Genomic DNA, 19,786 nt, shown 5'->3' with positions numbered 1-19,786 from the left:
TTAGATTTGTGTATGATCGTATGTTACGAGGAATGGAATTCCAAACAGTGGGAAAACTAAAACGGAATGATTTTTTTGTGAAGGTTGAGGAAATTTTAAATAAATGAAAATCATTGTTTATTCGAGTGTTGTAATTGTGAACATTGCTATTTACCTGAAACATCTGTAAAACATTCGGTGGTAAAACATTTTGAAAAAAAAGAATCCAAGAACGGCAGTATAATAAATGTATAAGTCATAAACATTCAATATATTTAATTTTTTAAATAATGGTGCAGAATGTGCAAGATAATGACTTCCTGTGCAAGTCCGGACTGCTTTTTTTTGTAGTTCAAATAGTGTGTTTAGCTTTGATTGATTGCAATTGCCCCAAAGTGGTATACAATATATTAAATAAGGTAATATTAAGGAATTATATAAAGTAAGCAGAGCAGATAGGGGTAAATAATGTCTGAGTTTAAATAAAATACCAACGCACTTTGATATTTTGTTGTTTATATAGTCTAAATGTACCTTCCATTGCAAATTTTTATCAACATAAATACCAAGAAAATTAACATCATCTGACTTTTTTAAAGGTTTTGAGTCAATGGATATGACAATATTTTCTACTTCATTACTCACATTGCTATATTTATTGTGGAATGGAACAAAATATGTTTTATTGAAGTTGATTATCAATCGATTAGTCTCATACCATGTGATAACTTTGCGGAGTTCAGATTCAATATTTTCTTGTAAATTTTCTGTGTTTGGTTGTGTATAAAACAGAGTTGTATCATCAGCGTAAAGTATATATTCAAATTTTTTTGAGGATTTGGTGATATCATTAATGTACAATAAAAATAACAGGGGCCGAGAATGGACCCTTGTGGCACGCCATATTTAATCAAAGTATTATCTGAAGAACAATTTGCAAAATATGTATAATGGTAGCGATTATCTAAGTAGCTAGTAAACCATTTCAAAACTGTGCCCCGTAAACCATAGTGATTCAATTTATATAACAAGATATTGTGATGCACAATGTCAAATGCTTTTGACAAATCCAGAAATATCCCAAACCCAAACTTATTATTATTAATAGATGAAATAATTTTATCTTGAATGTCTATAATTGCATGGGAAGTAGAATGATTTTTTCTGAATCCATATTGGCTGTTAGTGATAATATTGTGGCTACAAAGAAAAGAGTACACTCAATTATAAATACATTTCTCAATCAACTTAGAAAACCAGGGTAGAATATAGATTGGACGATAATTGTTGAAAACATGACAATCTCCCTTTTTATAAATGGGCACTATTTTTGCAATTTTCAATTTGAGTGGAACATCACCAGTTTCAATAGACATGTTAAAAATATGTACCAAAGGCTTCACAATGGAGTATATAATTTGCTTCATAATATTAACATTTAAATAATTAAAGTCATATGAATAACTGTTTTTTAATGATTTACAAATTTCAGCAATTCCAGATTCTGTAATAGGCTTAAAAAATATTGACTTTGGACAGCTATCAGCAAGATAATTATCAATAGTGATGTTACATTCACTATTAACAGGAGACGTTGATTCCAGTGCTATTGAACAACAGTTAGCAAAATAGGAATTAAACTCTTTGGCAATATTATGTGGATCATTGATTTCTTTCTCATCACAAATGAAATAGTCTGAAGTATTTTTTTCTGATTTTTTTAGTATATTGTTGATAATTGACCATGTTCCTTTAACATTGTTTTTAATTTGACTTAACTTATTAGAATAATACATTTTCTTGGCATTGCGCAATAAATTATTAACTTTGTTACGATGCCTTTTGTATTTAACTTCACTGGAAGATGTTTAATTTTTTAGAAATTGTTTGTATAACTTGTGTTTGCGTTTGATATATCTCATAAGTTTTGGGGTTATCCATGGTTTCCGAATCTTTATATTACGAACTTTATGTGTCTTAATAGGTAAACACTTATCTAACATATCAATGAACATGGATAGAAATATATTATAAGCTTCATTCACATCATTAGATATATAAACAGGGGACCAGTTTAAGTTATAAAGCTCATGATTTAACTTATTGATTCCTTCGAGTGACAACTTACGAGATATATTTTGATTCTTTTTCTTATTCTTAGATAATTGTATATTTGTTATGAGAAAAATAGGTAAATGGTCAGTAATATCAACACTTAAAGAACCAGAATCAAGTTTAGAATCTATGACATTTGTAAAAACATTATCAATAAGTGTTGCACTGTTTGAAGTTATACGAGTAGGAGAGTTGATAACAGGGAATAAACCAAAAGATGAATTGATGTTCAAGAAAGTACAGGCATCATGTTCCAAAGGATATTTACATAAATCAATATTAAGGTCTCCTAAAATATAGAGTTTCTTACGCGAACATGAAATCTCACAAACTAATCTGTTGTAAAAGTTTAAAAACACATCATTATTACAGCTTGGTTTTTTATACATGACACCAACTCTAAAGTTAATATTATTTTCACTTAAATCAATAAATAATGCTTCGCAACAGTCTTTTTCTTCATCTGTTTGAATTATATCATTACAAATTTTGAACTTGATGTTATCACATATAAATAAACCAACCCCACCTCCACGTCCGATATGCCTACCTAAATGAATAAAAGTATATCCCTCTATTTTAAAGGGAATAAGTGGAGTTTTAGAAATCCAAGTTTCTGAAATGACAATAACAGAAAAAGAGTGTGTTAATAATGATAAAAAGTCTGTAATTTCGTCAAAATTCTTTTGTAGACTTCGAGCATTAAAATGTATTATGCTGAAACCAGAGTGTACACTGTTAGAAAAAATAAAAGAAGTTCCTGCAGCAGAGTCTCGAGAACACCTGTAATCTTACCGAATTACGTAATCTTACAGGAAATTGGTATTTGATGTATGGAATCTTACAAATTTCCTTGAATAAAACACCCTTTTCCCCTTTTTAAACAGACCTGTTCTGTTAAATCGCAGAAAAATTCTTGTTTTATGAATTTACAGAATGATTCTGTTATTGCTTTGTACAAAATCTTCTGTTTATTTTCTGTAAAATCACGGGTTTTTTACCAATTTCCTGTAAGATTACGCAATTCGGTAAGATTACAGGTGTTCTCGAGACTCTGCTGCAGGAACTTCTTTTATTTTTTCTAACAGTGTATATTTAATTGCAAATTGAACTCATTTGTGGTATAACAATTGCATGAATAGGAAGGATTTAATACATTTATATCAGGATCTATATCATGAAGAGTACTAACAATAGACTAAGTGTAAAATAGTATAAAAGCTATGAATGAAATTCCATAAAAGTGTATATATATTTAAAAGGAAACACATTTCTCCAGATTTGATATTGAAAGGTATAATTGAATAAAAAGTTGATCTCCTCCAAAAATACATTACATACAAAAAAGAACAAACATGTAAAAACGTAAAGAAAAAAGGGACTTACGAGTTCTATCAATCAGATGATATAGTAGAGATAATGAAACATGTTGACAATATACACATGAATATACATGTACATACAGGAAATACAGACACAAATACAACAATCTTCAAATAAGATATTAAAGTCCAGAATGGGAAAATTCCACCAGGATTAATGCAATGAAATCGAGATTAAGTCTGTTCAGTTTTAGTCAGTTTGTCCATTACTTGCAAGATGTGAACTATAACTTCTTTAGAACATCAATGTTATGGATTAGTTTTGTTTGATTCTCTTTTCCTTTCAACACGGCAAATATGCGTCCGTCTTTACTCCATGTTTTGTCCACTTTGTCATTTTGTCTCGTCTTATTGAGCAGTTTTTTATTTCTAGCTGTGAGGTCCTCAACGATGGACATTTTCTGACCTTTCAGCTTGCGTCGCTTTGAGATGAACTCCTGGCGCTTCCGATAGGATTTAAATTTGACTATGATGCCTCTTGGATGATCTCTGTTGGGATGCTCTTTCCTCTGACCCACCCTGTGGGAGCGTTCAATGTCCTCGATCTTGAGATCTACCTGGAGATGTTCATTTGCAACTTTTAAAACGATGATGTCGGTGTTTTCCCCTTGTCTTTCTGGGCAGCCAAAGATCCTTATTTAAGGTGATAAATACTGCATTTTAAAATTCAAAATGGCCCATAATTATAGGCCCTTGTCGTATAATATACATTTTGAGTGGAGACTAATAATGTTCACAAAAAGGGCATATGGCAGCCATTTTGAAAGTTGAAATACGGTATTTATCACCTAAATTACATAAGATATGATACAAATTTGTTATAAATCATGTTTTCAGACAATATTTCAATCATACATCACCATTTGGCCAAGCAAAGCCAAATTCTGTTGAAATAATTTGTTCGAATTCACATTGTGCATAATACCATAAGGGCTTGTAGCGGCCATTCTGACTTTCCAATAACAGTATTTATCACCTAACTGACAGAATAAATGATATATCTTAATAGAAATTATGCTTTCAGACAATATTTTACTCATAGATCACTATTACGTGCCTATGGTGCTCACTCCTGTGAATATTGGTTTCCCACTTTGCATTGTACATAATTATGTCAATGTCTATGGCGGCCATTTTGAAAATCAAAATACAGTATTTAACACAAACTTAAAACCAAATGATATATTTCGTTAGAAAATATGTTTTTAGACGGTATCCCATTAATTTATCACATATTATAGTGCTCTCTCTTGTGATTGCTTTGCTCCTCTTTCTCATTGTGCATAATACTTTAAGGGCCTCTTGCAGCCATTTTGAATATCAAAATGAAACATTCATCACATACATGGCATACTAAATTTCCGTTGAGAATTATGTTTTTAGTCAGTATTTCACTCATTTAATCTTGACAATATGCATTTTAGTGATCACTCTTGTGATTTTTTTTGGCCCCCATTGCCATTGTATGCAATACTGTTTGGGCCAGTGGCGACTATTTTAGATATCGAAATAAAGAAATGTTCCTATATATCACATAATATCTCGTTATCAATGATGATTTGCATACGTTACTTCATTCATACATCGCGATTTTGTGCGGTTTAGTGCAATTTTTTGTGAAAATTAGTTTTCCCTATTCATATTGTACATAACAGTGTATACAATGGAATATGGCGGCCATTTTGAATATCAGGAAAATAAATATTTTGTCAAAAATTATTTTTCAGAGAGTATTTCATTCCTGCCACACGATTTCATGCATTTCATAGTTTATGTGTGGACAATTATAGGATTTTCATGGGTAATTTGCATAATTTGGCGGCCATATTGGATTTTGCCAGTTTGCGGAAAATGCTCAAGGTTACACGAGTGGCATCATTCAGATTCGTAATCAGCACCCTCGAATTGACAAGAAAGCATAAAAAATATTGGATATATAACAAAAACAAGGTTATGCCTCTTCTATCCTGGACTATAATCAAATTCTTCGGAAAGGACCTCATAAAGCCGTATGTCCTTTCTTACTCACGGACGGACAACGACGGTTTCTTATATAGAGCTCATCACAATAGCTTGAGCAACTTTCTACCCTGCTTAACCATACCATCTACATTACGATAGCAAACATTACCCTTATTCCCTTTTCCTGTTCCTCTTTCTACTTCGTATGGTTTAATTTCATACAAATAGTGTGACATTAATCGCTGTAAACATAACAACCTACAAGCAAATATTCATTAATAAAACTATGATATTTTATCACACATAGTTTGTCCGATCTGCCGAGTCCGAATTAGTTTCACCACGAGCATCGTTGTTATAACCTGAACCAGGGGGGCGTTTCATGAAAGGACTTGTCGGACGTTTCATCCGACAAGTCCCATTTTATCCGACAGTTACCATAGAAACAGTACCTCTCAGCCAATCAACATCAGAGAAAGATGTCAGATCTGACAACTTGTCGGATGAAAATGTTGATGAAACACTCCCCAGGACTAACCATAGCCACCACCAATCACCACCAACCGTAACATGATCACCATCATCATCATCACCATCATCATCATCACCATCATCATTATCATCACCACCATCATCATCATCACCACCATCATCACTACCATCATTATCATCATCACCATCATCATCATCATCACCATCATTATCACCATCATTATCATCACCATCATCATCATCATTATCATCATCACCATCATCATCATCATCACCATCACCATCATACCATGATCATCACCATTATCATCACCATCATCTACAAGGAACATATTTTTTTATGTGTGTTTGTAAATTTACATAAGGCATTGTATATTGTAAATCACCACTTATCCTTTTAAATATATATTTTGACATAGGAGTACAAGGAATGTCAGTGTCAGTGTTTCAGGATTATCCCTTTGAATGATGACAGTATTAACACTTCCATTTAGTGGAGTATCCCAGGTGTCAAAAATTGGACTGTTGATATTTTATTCATGTTATTTTGATAGAATTGCGCCTGAAAAAAGATTATTGATAGATGAAGCTACACAATTGCCCAATATTATCATTGTTTTAATTATTATTATTATTATCATCATTATTATTATTATTTTCATTATTATCATCATCATTATTATTTGTATTAATATTAATAGCTGTAGTATTAGTATTGCTATTACTATAATAATTAGCCAATATTATTTTTTCTAATGCAACTTTTATTCGTAAGATACATTGTATTATTCAACAGCGCTGAAAAATGGGGAAAACATCCTCAACACCACCATTATCACCAACATCATAAGAATCATAATCGTTGTCACAAAACTGTTCGACTTCCATGTTTAATGTCACTCTTTACTCTACCCGTTAGCAATGTCCATACGACATGGTTCAATATGCATTCTGCATTATATTCTTTCGCCCTACATTTTCCACTGTACGGCTTCGTCTTATTCCTGGGATAATAATCTCTATCTGGGCAATAATGATTATTAAGCATGTCATCTATATGCTAATTCAACAGCTTATAAACCATATCTCTCTACTCTATTCCTCTTCTCCAAAACGATGAGGAGAAATCTCCTGAATATTAAAAAAGAATCTTAAAAAGAACGAATATGCGGCTTGTAACACTCTTCATGAAATCGGTGGTATTTCTCGTCTCATAAAGTATAAGAAATATCAACCAAGTAAAGATAAAATACATTTCATTATCAATGGCAATTTTGATCATCTATTTCAAGCTATCTCTAATGTTACACAGCTCCTTGGCTTTCTCCAAAGATGAAAAAAAAATTGTTGATTATCTGCTCCCATGGAGTTCTAACAAGAAAGTGAGATATCATCCATTTTTTAATGATTATTTTATGCATATAGTATGTAATAATTACAATTCGCCTTTATACAACGCTTAATACAGCGGAACGACGCGTCCTAGCGCTTTACAGATATCATTACCCCTGTCATCGAATTCAATCAGTCATCCCCGCACACAATGTGTGCACATTTTCCACTTCCTGGGTGGGGAGTATTCCAATCGGTCGCCGGTGAGGCGCACGCAGTACTGGAAAGCTATACGACTTTCACATCCCATCGGGTACCCATAGTACCTGGGTCGAGAGTGGCAAAGTGTGGACTAACGCCTTGTCAAAGGACGCGAGACCGTAGTTGGATTCGACCACACGACCCTCTATAACAAGGCGAGAAATCAGAACCACTACATGTATACACAGCGGCGGCTTCTCCACGTGTACCTTATGCACCTTACCGTTCAAGAAAGCTTACAAATAATCTTTAAGAGTGCAAGAGAGAGAGAGAGAGAGAGAGGGGGGGGGGTTACAGCATATAGATAAAAACTAAAATAAAATATCCTTTTGCAGTGGTGGTTGAAACATTAGCAAATTCAATAAACATTTTGTAATTAATATCATTATACTTTTGATTGAAAAAAAAACATGTATCTTAAGAAGATGTATATTATATAGACAAATTCGAGAGTGTGGGATAAAGCATAAAGACACAGAGACAGAGTAAGAGGGGAAGAGAGAGAGAGAAGATAGTGGTTATGTAAAACTCTTTTTAGCTTTCTGGTTAGATCTTTTGGGGGAAGTGGGAATCAGCAGATCCACTCCTTATTAAAAAACTTAAAGATTACTCGTGGCATCTTCCTATTCTTTGTAAAAAAAAAGTTTATGGGAAGCAAAACTGAAACCGACAACGTCGGTATATAATTTTTGTGTTATCAACATAAAAATCCACAAGATTGCATAATCATTGCTCTCTCATTCAATTCAGATTCTAATTCAAACCATTTTCCATCATTGCAGACAATCTGCATATTAATCGAAACACTACTCTTCCCTTTCTCTCTTCCTCTCTAATCGTCAAGGTAGCCGGCCCCAATTTTCCAGTCTGCATGCAGATTTTTCTTCCTTCTTTTCCATTTATCATACTCGTAATTTTTATTTCGTTAGCGTGTCAAGTACATGTATATCAAATTAAATATACATGACTAATCCTGAAATTAACAAGTCAAAAGTCATATTTTATTAGATATAATAGTTTTTCAGAAGAAGATTGTGAAATTTTGATACTCTTTACAGCATTAATGTCATATCTCCGGTAGGAGTGAGTTACATTGAATGACAGTCCAACAATAGCATGTTGGATTTTGATTGAAAAAAAATCGATCGGAGAATGATGAGAATAGGTACAGCGGAATGATTCAATGATATTGATTCTTAAAATCCCTGAAAATCCTGTCAATGGAATCAAAGATGTAAGAAGGCGATATGATATTTACAATGATTCAAAGACGTTAAATAGGTATTGTTATGTCGACAGTATAGTATACTTGAAGATTCAAGAAACGGGAGTACAACCACTTATGTGGTTATTAATGTGATGGGTTGCCTAGATACCAAGGGAGGCCTTGTCGTATTGCTAATGAGAATAAATCTAAGAAAAGAGAGGGGAAAAAAGGAAAATTGGACGGGAAAAAATCGCTAATTAGTAATTCCCAAACGCACCCCAAAGCCAATTTATCCACATTGATAAAATGACACCCTATAGTCAGGGTAATCTTTGATGAAATAGCTCGAGGACATATTTCATATTGAAAAGCAACAAAAGAATTAAAAAGCGAGAAAACAGTATTTTTTACGTTATATTTTAGCGAAAGTGTGATACTCTGGAAGACATTGTGAAACTCCAATGACATATCAACAAATTTAAGTTTCTAAAATTTTGTATACCTATCTTGCGCTCTTCCTGTGAATATGCATCCTATGTGTATGTGGAGAGAAAATATAGAAACGTCATGTAACTCGTGAAAATGAAAATGATATGAATTTGAATAGAGTAGAATTCAATAGGTAAAACACATATCGGTTATTGAATTTTAAATTACATTTTGCATTATTTAGATGAAACAAGTGTGCGAAGATGAGTAAAGATCATAAACACGCATTTCCTTCGAGTGATGATCAAAATGTTACTTGTAGATAGAATATACAAAAGCTAAAGAAGATTAAAAGTAACATACTTTTAATTTTGATTATAGGTGCAAATTTAGATGTTTTCCACTGGCCCCCATACAGGAATCTACCTATGCAGCCATATATACACAACAAAAAAAGTAAGTCCCCCTCCTAAACAAACATCAATAATTTCCAAACCAATGCGAGTTTTTGGTATATTTTTACATGAGCGTGTAGGTAATTTTATAAGCTACCCTCTGAGTAAATGTTGTGGACGTATCTTACGTTATGCTTCAGTGAGCACAGTCAGAAGGCAAAAATGTCACTTTTCAAAAGTCACAAGCAAAATATAATGACTTTGATTCCATTTTATTGGAACTAATTGGGCATTCTCATCATGAAAAATAGTCAGAAGGCTTGTAAAAGGTACTTTCTAAAAGACGATACAACTTTTTTAGCTAAATTTCACGGTTGAATAAACTCAGTCCAAATTTGCTATAAATGGACTTTTACACATTTCTATCGATAAAAATACTAAAATATGATGACAGTTACTTTGGGGAAGACTATCTTCAACAATAGTCATCGTTTCACGGTTCAATGAACATTTATTGGAAACAAAAAATGCGTTTCCAAATATCGTAGGCAAGTATTGCTTCATTTTGGTAACTGAAAATGATCTTGTCTCAACTTTTTCGTTTTGTTCAAGACCAATTAACATGCTTCAATGATTCAAAGGCGTTTAATTAAACATTTACGCTTGAATGAACATGTGGAATGTGATTAGCTCTTTTTTACGTTATTGGAAAAAATGCAATTTGTAACTATGGATATCTGTCACAAAACTCCTTGCACAGTTCATTTGATTTGAATTTTATGAAAATTCCGATGTTTAATGCATTAGTGAGCACACAATATTAAACAAATTATGCAAATGAGAAGAAACTTCAAGGCCTTGGCCCCACTCTGTAGCGTATCGAATGGTTATTTTGGTGTGCGCACCTTTTGGATAGTGTTACTCTGAAGCCATGTGCGAAGTTTCATGAAATAACTGTTGGCAGAAGTAACAAAAACCGTCCATGAAACAAACCCTCATTTCATATTTGTTAAAATTTTGACTTCCTCTCTCATAGACTTGTGTACATTATGGGTGCATATGTTTAAGCATACGTAACCCCTTATTCAATATGGTGGAACTTTTTTCAAGGCTGTCTTTAGCAATGTCGTTTGGCAGTAATGTTTATCCACCTATGAGCAGAATTCTGTGCAAAAATGAAATTGATTTGTTTATTTATGGATGAGTGAGCATGCATCAAAGTGGGAAAACTGATATTTTCAATGTCACAGACTCATTTTAAAGGGTAATAAAGTGAATATTTTTAAAGTGAAAATTTGGTTTCAAATGTGTCTTTAATTGCTGTTGTTTTTATCATCCATCATTTTTATCACCAAACACTTTCCGAACTTTAACCATTTTCATGGTACTGCATAAATGTATTCTTTTCCTAACAATTTCTCAGGATCAGTTGAATGTATGGACAGATCAGTGGTGGATCAAGAATTTTAAATGGGGGAGGGGCCTATAAGCGGGGGAGCCATCAACATTTTCAAATTTTAACATGATCTAACAAGTTGTAGAAGATACTACCAAAAAAAACCACCCCTATGTATGATACGTCACAATACAGGGGCCACAAAGCAGTTTTCAAAGTCGAGGGGGGGGGGGTGCTGACAATGCCAAAGATCACAATCGTATTACAGTTTTGTACTTGGTTATGGAAAAAAGTGGGGGGGCTGAAGCCAAATAAACCGGGCAAATAAATCAGTCTTTACCATTCATACAATATCAAGTTGGTAATAATAGACAATAAACACAAATAATTTTGCCATATCTCCAGATCAAACCTCTTCTAAAACGTACAACTTTTCTCCACATCGTTGCCTAGTAACCGATTACTGTACTTCATGTAAGGTCTGATGACAAGCGATGGTGATTCAGTTTTCAGATTCAAACAAAATATTGTATTGTCAATTGCCTACTGTTTTAAAAAGTCGGTCGTTGTTCCCTCTTTCTATCTCTTCTTTATCCTCTTTCGTCTGCCTCCTCTGTCTACTCCTTCACCTTCCTTCATTTCTTCCTCTCTCTCGTATCACTTCACGACCCTATATTTACCATTCTAAAACAATAATAATAGATCAAACAGGAATATATATAATCCCAAGGAGTGAATATATCCTTTCTTAGAAATCAGACGTTATAATATTTCATTATGGTTGATCCATAAACTCTTCCGAACTCTTCCCAATTTTAAAATCACTTTGGCAAAACTGGACGTAACAATCATTTAGCTCAACTTCAGGTCATACATTACTCTCTCATTTTCCATTGAGAAAGATGAAGGGAAAGGAGGCGATAAAAAGTCAGAGAACGAAGTTGGATATTTTCACGGACCGTGAAATAAATCTAATGAGGGAGAAATGCTATATGTTAATTCTTCTATTAAACGCTTCAAAGAGAATCAGTCTGTAAGAGCAGTACCGTCGTATTGATAGTTTATTTCATTATATGATACAGTCTATTTGCATTTTAGATTCTCACATGTTTACAAGATTTCTACACAAAATACCAACAATTGTGTAATCTACATCAAACGAACGAAAAAAAATACATCAAACAAATACATCTTAACTAGAACTGATGAATAAATTGGTAAGAAAATACTTGCTCGTATTGTGATGAATTGTCTAGAATTAGAAATCTAGCTATTTTTATCAAGATCAACACATGGATAAGAGTTTTATTTCTCTTGAAATATACTTCCCATTGTAAATATACTCGTGAAACTAGCAAAATCATCAAATTTTCTTAAAATACAGTTCTACACCAGAATTGGAAATGTTTTTTCCCCTCAATAATGGTCTATTCTTCTTAAAGGGGAGTCCAACCCAAATGAAAACAATATAAACATTAAAATGACAGAAAATCATAGCCATGCAATTTGAACAAAACCGGATGAAAAAAAAAGAAAATTGAAAGAGGTTTTTTTCGATTTCAGACATCTATAATCACTACATTTATGGGATTTCAAATTTGACAGCGCAAGTAATATCAGATCAGTGGTGTGATGGCGGGTAGAGAAACCTCCCAAATTCACCCCAATACCGAAAATGACAAAATGTAACCCGTTACAACATTTTTACACAAAACAATATTTTGTTTTATAAGGATATATGTTATATCTATGCTACATTTTTATAACCTTCCATAGGGAAAAGGTGATTAGAAGAAAACACACAAATTACCTGAATATTAAGTACATGACAAATATGTGAGTTGTCCTTACCACTGTCATAAGTTACTATCGAAATTGCCAATTTGTGATTTAAATTGTCTTAAAGCAATCATTGTTATTTAACAGCCATTGCTTTCTTTCCATATTCTAATTTCTACCAAACTTTCATCACTTTGTTTTTCTCATTTTGCTCTTTTCACACTAGTCATTTATTTTTATTACCATAATTAAGCTATCTTTTTAATTGTGGACTTGAAACAGAAACTACCTAATGAGCCCAATAATGGCCTACTTTGCACTAAGCTATGCTGGGACAGAACCCAAGTGAGACCAATCGTATCCATCAAGCATATAGTTGTGGAAAGAACTTGGGGACAGTTTCACAAAGATGTTTATACCATACACCCAATCATAGCTTTACAAATGACTGGATCACATTCTTGTGCTAAAGTCTCCCTGGTGTTTTAACAAAGTGGGACTGGATGTCCTATAACCCTGATCAAATTTTGATAAATAAGAAACTTTGAATTAAAATGCTTAATGTTAAGAATAATCATTTGATCTGCAATGTTTAGAGCTGATTACTCCAAGAAAGCGAGTAAGAATGTATTCTTGCTTTATACATGACATATAATAGCACAGCCATGCTCTACATGAGTTAGACCAAATATTGCACAACCCTCAGAGTGAGCGTCACATTGCTTACATCACAGGGCAAATATCAGTACAAGTCTAATTGAAGATCTGTCTAGAAAAAGAATTATTGACAAAAGGAATTATTGAAAAATATTGAAAATATACTTTACAGAATTTCCATTCTATAAGAGCTCTACAAAATTAGTAGACAGAATTCTAATTCATAATATTACAAGAAGTTGAAACCATAATGGAGTTAAACAATATTAAACCTGTGATTAATAAACTGACTCTTTCCATACATGCATTGTGAAAAGAAGTAATTTAAAACCATGATTATCAATACCTGTTTAAGTTAAGAAGTCAATATAACAAATGAAAATAAAGAGTGAAATCACTCCAAGTTTTTTTAACAGATCTGTAATTCCATTGCTGCATATAATCAAAATGAATCAAAAGAAATAGTGCATCTAGCAAACCAACCATTTAAACAAATGCATAATTTGAAGGATGAATAACATTACGAATTATCAGCCCCAATTTATTAAAGATGGTTATATATCCACATGAATTATCTTTTTAATGAATATCATATAGGCCTACTTGTACATACAATAATTATGGAAGTTTTAAATAGTAGTCTCAAACAGCACATTTTGTTGCATATATACATTCTATACACATTATATTACATATACAAGAATGTTAACAGTTTTTGTTTACAGGAGAGTTTCTTTCTGTAAGCCAATGAAAGAAAGTGGACATGGCAAGTGTAAATAACATAGGACAATTAATCTTAGGTCTATCAAAAATATGGCCTTTTACCCAGTTCCTGCACAGTATGAATGTTTTCTCCCATTGCATGGTATGGTCTACATGTATGGCCCTTGTCCAAAGCAAATGTTGCATTTTGAAAATACAGTAATCTGTGTTGGGAATCCTCAAGGGTCACTCTTCTGGGAGTACAACTCCCCAGAGACTGGCAAAAAAAAACTGCCACGTGGTCTACACCAACTTCTGTGACTTTCCCTTTGTGTCTTTTCTACATGCTTTAATCCTAGTTCTTCTACATCCAGTGTGTCTGCTAACCATTTGGTCTACTTAACATTTAGCACATTATGCTATACCCGTAACAAACATGGTCTAAAACCACTAAGTCTATATGATAGGATCACCTGTTTATGAACTAATTTTTATTTGACAAATCGTGATGATGTAAGAATACGAAGTGGACATTATACTCTCTGGGCATCATACTGAATGACATAAGTGAGTATAAGACCATGTGCTGTTTGGAACAAGAGGCAATCGGACCAAATTGAAAGTAGACCAAGTGAGTTAATCCATGTTGGTTTTACACAATATGATAGTGAAGCAAGCAAACACAAACCACTGGTAAGTTGTCCTGTGAGGAGTTGACTATTGGATGTCCTCTGCGGACTTGCCCTCAAGTGTTCAATGGGAGTGGTGCTCCAAAGGGAAATGAAACCTTTAGAACTCATGGACATGTATGGAAACAGAAAAATCAAAGAAGGTTTGAAAAGTCTGACAAATAATGAGAAAGTTTTGAGCATTTGAATAATGTGATCACTAATGCTATGGAGATCCTCTCAATCGCGATGCGACAAAGATGCGTGATGCACCCATGAACGACTTTCCCTTTGATAGAACTATAAAATGTCCCCAAAGTGTCTCTTTTTACTCTTTCTTATGGTTATACAAACTAACCCTTTTTCGTATTCTATGGAAATCTGTATCATGCTGCAGTCACATTTTCCCTACAGTGGCCGTACGTTGAGTCAAAACAGCCGTTTTAGTCATTTTTATCCAAACCACCTAAATGTAGCTGGTAGAAAAAAATGTTAAAACGGCTGTTTTCGGCTTAGGAGAAATGTGACTGCAGCATTACATGCCCTCCTATAGAAAGAATTATATAAATATTGACTGGTCTTGGAGGAATCATCGCATATATTGCCCACAAAAGAATCATATTAGCCTGAATCTTTAGACAAGGGCAATATGGTTCTTTTAAGGGCAATATATTTCATGTTCCCCTGAAAGAAGACCAAGCAAATATTTTAAATGCCCGGATGTGAGACCAGGGAAAATACAAAGGTATATTTTGCGTTGTCTCTGCATGCAGGGTTTGATGCAAAGTCAATATGCGCAAAGGGAAAAAGCAAAATACAAACAATATACCAATCCCTTCCCAATATTCAGAAAATCTAGAGCAATTCGGTTTTTAAATTACCAGCTCAGATGTCAGATACAGGTGATAATACATGATCTACTGATAGATGTGATAAAGAGGCAGTTTAAGTGAAATATATACAAAAGTAATGGCAAAATTGTTTGTCGCATTGCCAATGGTAGGATCTACGTTACAATAATGATCTAAACTTCATATGCTCATAACTTTCTTATTATTTATTCAATTCTTCTCAAACTTTCATTGATCTGTTTCTTTGATTTTTCTGTTTTTTCACAAGCTATCTTATTCCAAAGGTTTCATTTTCCTTTAATGATTGTACGCAAGGTCTGTAACGATATGACCTAATTCCATAATGGTGGGATAAATTTAACATTTAACCCAGGTTTTATTACAACCTGTTACACATTTCAAAGAGGATTTTTTCAATGACCCACAGGTTGAGGTTGGCCCACCTTTGTGAATAGGGCCTATGTAGGATATGGGGCTTCATGTTTCAAATCTTGAGCCCAAAGGTCTGGGGAGCATTTCATGAAAGGACTTGTCAGACGTTATAATCCGACAAGTCCCATTTTATCCGACAGTTACCATAGTAACATTGCTTATCAGCCAATCAAAATCAAGGAAAGATGTCAGATCTGACAACATGTCGGACAAAAATGTTGATGAAACGCTCCCCTGGACTGCATTATGTGTGACTGAAATATATGTCACAGACCATTGGCAAAATCTCGCATACACATAGGATCAGTCAATGGTCATCTTTTGATAATCAAGTATCTTGATCTTCAAGACTTCTCTACTGGTTTGGTCTTGGTGGACTTCTTGAGATGGTGGTAATTGGGCAGAATCTTCATCAGAAAATCAAGCTGGAGCGTCTGAGCCTGCAAAAATACAAGAAAGACGGTAAGACAGTGTTGTCACCTTGGATAAAGATACAAGCTTGATACTGCACACATACAGCTGCATAAAGAGAGATAGGGTAGATCTGTAGAAGGCAGTGAAGGGAGAAAGAGATGAAGCATAAAGAAAAATGAGGCATGAGTTGATAAAGATGGATACAAAAGACTTATCGACACACAGAGAGACAAAGAAAAGACAGTGAATGGTCAAGTGGTGAGATATGATCTGACAATGCTGACATGAGATACAACAGACTTATCGACACACACAGAGACAAAGAAAAGACAGTGAATGGTCAAGTGGTAAGATATGATCTGACAATGAAGACATGAGAGAAAGACAGAAAAATTAGTAAGATAGAGGGGGAGAGTGTGTAAAGGGGGGGGGAGGGTAATTAAAATCCAATGAATGGAGACAAGAGATTGGAAATCCTTATTGAACATGTCCATAAGGTACCCGAAACAAGTAAAGGATCAACATCTTCACTGTATCGTAAGACTGACTGCTGGAGAGAACCAGGAAATAGTAAAGGACTCATTCAAAACCTCATCAGGGCAGACTCACTAACAGATGACAAGTAACTCAAGCTTGCAAAAAAGAAATTATTTCAAACATTTACAATCTCAAAGAGAGCGGAACTGTTTTATGAGCTACAGAATCATCTATACAAAAATTACATCTGAATCAACCTCCCTGAACAGAATTAATGAAGGTATTTCTGCTGTCAATCCATTTTCTGAATGTAATTTATGCAGATTTTCGGCATTGTTTATGCTTTATCATGTGAATACATGTAATGTATATGGAGAAAAAGTCCAATAATTAATGCACTATTGGTTACAGCATTGATAAGCCTATTACTTTTTATAAATGATCCAACTGTTATCAATTTCTATAAACAGCTAGAAAATTATAGCATGAGCCTAGTAACCCATCAATAAAAACCTCTTTCAGTTTGGGGCTTTTTCTCTTGTCATGTAAGCAGTAAGGTGCCATTAAAGGATTAAATTCATTGTAAGTATGTAAACCATGGTTTAAGACAATAGATTTCAAAAAAACAATAAATTTGGGTCTTATGGTTGCTTTCAGTCCAAGATGTTTAAATTAAAGTTAATTTGATTGCCCAGTTGTACATAAACTGACATTATAAGCTGATTTTTTGTACATCTGTTCCTGAGTTTATTCATCTGAACTCATAGGTTTCGACTATGTACGGTTGTGATACAATTTTTTGGTTCAGAATAATGTAAATAATGTTATGTTTCTTGTTTGGTTTAGACTTGATGATGTGACAAAGCTCACCAAATATATTTACTGTGCTTACAAATGACCAGAAAATTATCACTTTTGCTGAGCAAGATATGGAAAAATAAATGTCCTGAGTTTAGCAAACAAACAAATGATAACATAATTACTAAAGTAATATGAGTAACATCATGTCATAATAATTTCATTATTCTGTCATTTTTCATATTGAATGATAAAAATATATTGTACATTGATCTCATGATAACTTGTCTATATTGTGGTTATTTTTTTTCTTTAAAAAAATGTCAAAATTTGTGTATGTCTTCATGCCAAAAGCTTCTGGTCTCTGTAAAATTTCTGTTCATACCAAATATCCCACCAACTTTGCACTCAAAAGGGTTGCTGGGATCCCTGTGACATTAAAAGAAAAGAATGGAAAGGGTTAATTAATCCTTTAAAAGGGCCAAGTAATGAAAGGGTTTTAATAAGGGTGGAAAACTCTTTAACTCCTAGGATATTTTGCATCCTTTTCACCTTTGGTGTTTTTAGAGTGGAGCAATTGTCACCAGTGCAAATATTATGTATGTATTGTTGGCTATGTTTCTATACTGTAAACCTCTCTTTCATTAATGAAAAAAATCCAAATCACAATGTAAAAGATACCATTTTATATTTTCATATTCATCAATGCAAAATCATCATTCTCAAAACATAAAGATTAGCTCACGGGAATTTCTTCTAGTAGAACATTTTCATAAATTCATACAGTACCATCTCGAGAGGAAATTATTTTTCAAATTATCCATTCCGTTCAAAAGTAAAGCACTACATAAGAATAAACAGCCTATCAGTCCATTGATGAGCACAATTTTCTTCTTTTAATGGCAAAAATGACAAATGCATTTAATTTTTACCATCATTACAGCTTCACAAAAACATTTTATGTACACATCAAAGGCACTCATCTCTTTCTCCCTCTCTTATTCATTGTGAACAATTTAAATAAAATCACCTATAATTCCACAAAACAGTGTGAATGCTTTGCATCACTCTTTTTTTAAGTATGAATATATTTACATAATAAGTGCAATCATCCAAGCACATTTAAAAAGTTTTGCAAAAAACGTCTCCTTGAGGATTAGGCAGTTCAGGGTGTAGAATTACTCCCTGCACAACAATTAACAAGCACTTTGTCCGATCTTGTGCATCATAGAGGACTTCACACCAATGGATCCCTCAACATGCAATTATTCAGATGAACTAGTTTTTTGTGAAAGACAAAGACCCCAACTGCAGTTAAATACAATGGCTATACCCCCTATATTACACTTTCTTAGATATACATATACGATAAGGAAGTAAAGAGAGTAAACACAGGGGAAATTGCACTTACATGAAAACATAAGAGGTTTGCATTAGAAACTGAAATCCATAGCACATATGAGAGTAAAACCACCATTACTAAGCATCATAATTTATTACCCTTTGTCTACGCTAAGATCATCTGAATAGATTGAAGGGCATCCAAATGTTCGAAAAATATTAAATGTTTTATTAATAGTCTAAGTTTTGATGCCCAGAATGTTTTGAAACCTACAGCACTTATATGCATCATGATAAAGTTGAAATGAACTAAGTGACTAGAAGCATTGCATGATAGGATACATCCAATGTTCACACCTTTTTTCAAATCTACTTTCTCTAAAATGCTGAGCACACGTAATGTTGACATACATGTAAATACAAATAAACACCTACCTGTAACATTATTTTTTTTCTGAAGGGGTACTGGAGACGAGTTTACACCTACTGAAAATTTCTGGCATGTACCTAGTAAATAAGATGGTATACTCGATCTGAAAGGTAAGCCAGAAAAAAATCTTGGAACCAGTGGGATTTGAAATTCTCATCTACTAATTGCTCGTCCCGCTGGTTCCAAGATTTTTAAGACTATTTTTTCAGATAGAGTATAGGCCTACCATCTTATTTACTGGGTGCAAGCCAGAATTTTGAATTTTTAATATCAAACTTCCCAAGCAA

At 33.5% G+C, this 19,786-nt stretch overlaps 1 protein-coding gene across 1 annotated transcript in view; it reads right to left on the bottom strand.

Annotated features, from left to right (window-relative positions):
• Positions 1–16,202: 16,202 nt before the first annotated feature.
• Positions 16,203–19,786, bottom strand: part of LOC121410806 (dynactin subunit 6-like) — a 29,625-nt gene continuing 26,041 nt past the window's right edge. The window contains exon 3 of the mRNA XM_041603119.1: positions 16,203–16,479. Coding sequence (XP_041459053.1) covers positions 16,384–16,479 — 96 coding nt within the window. The 3' untranslated portion in view covers positions 16,203–16,383. The remainder of the gene's footprint in view (positions 16,480–19,786) is intronic.

Source organism: Lytechinus variegatus, chromosome 3 (assembly GCF_018143015.1).
Source record: "Lytechinus variegatus isolate NC3 chromosome 3, Lvar_3.0, whole genome shotgun sequence".
NCBI classification, from domain to species: Eukaryota; Metazoa; Echinodermata; class Echinoidea; order Temnopleuroida; family Toxopneustidae; genus Lytechinus; species Lytechinus variegatus.
Note: the sequence above shows the minus strand (reverse complement) of the source record. Positions and strands in the feature narration are given on the sequence as shown.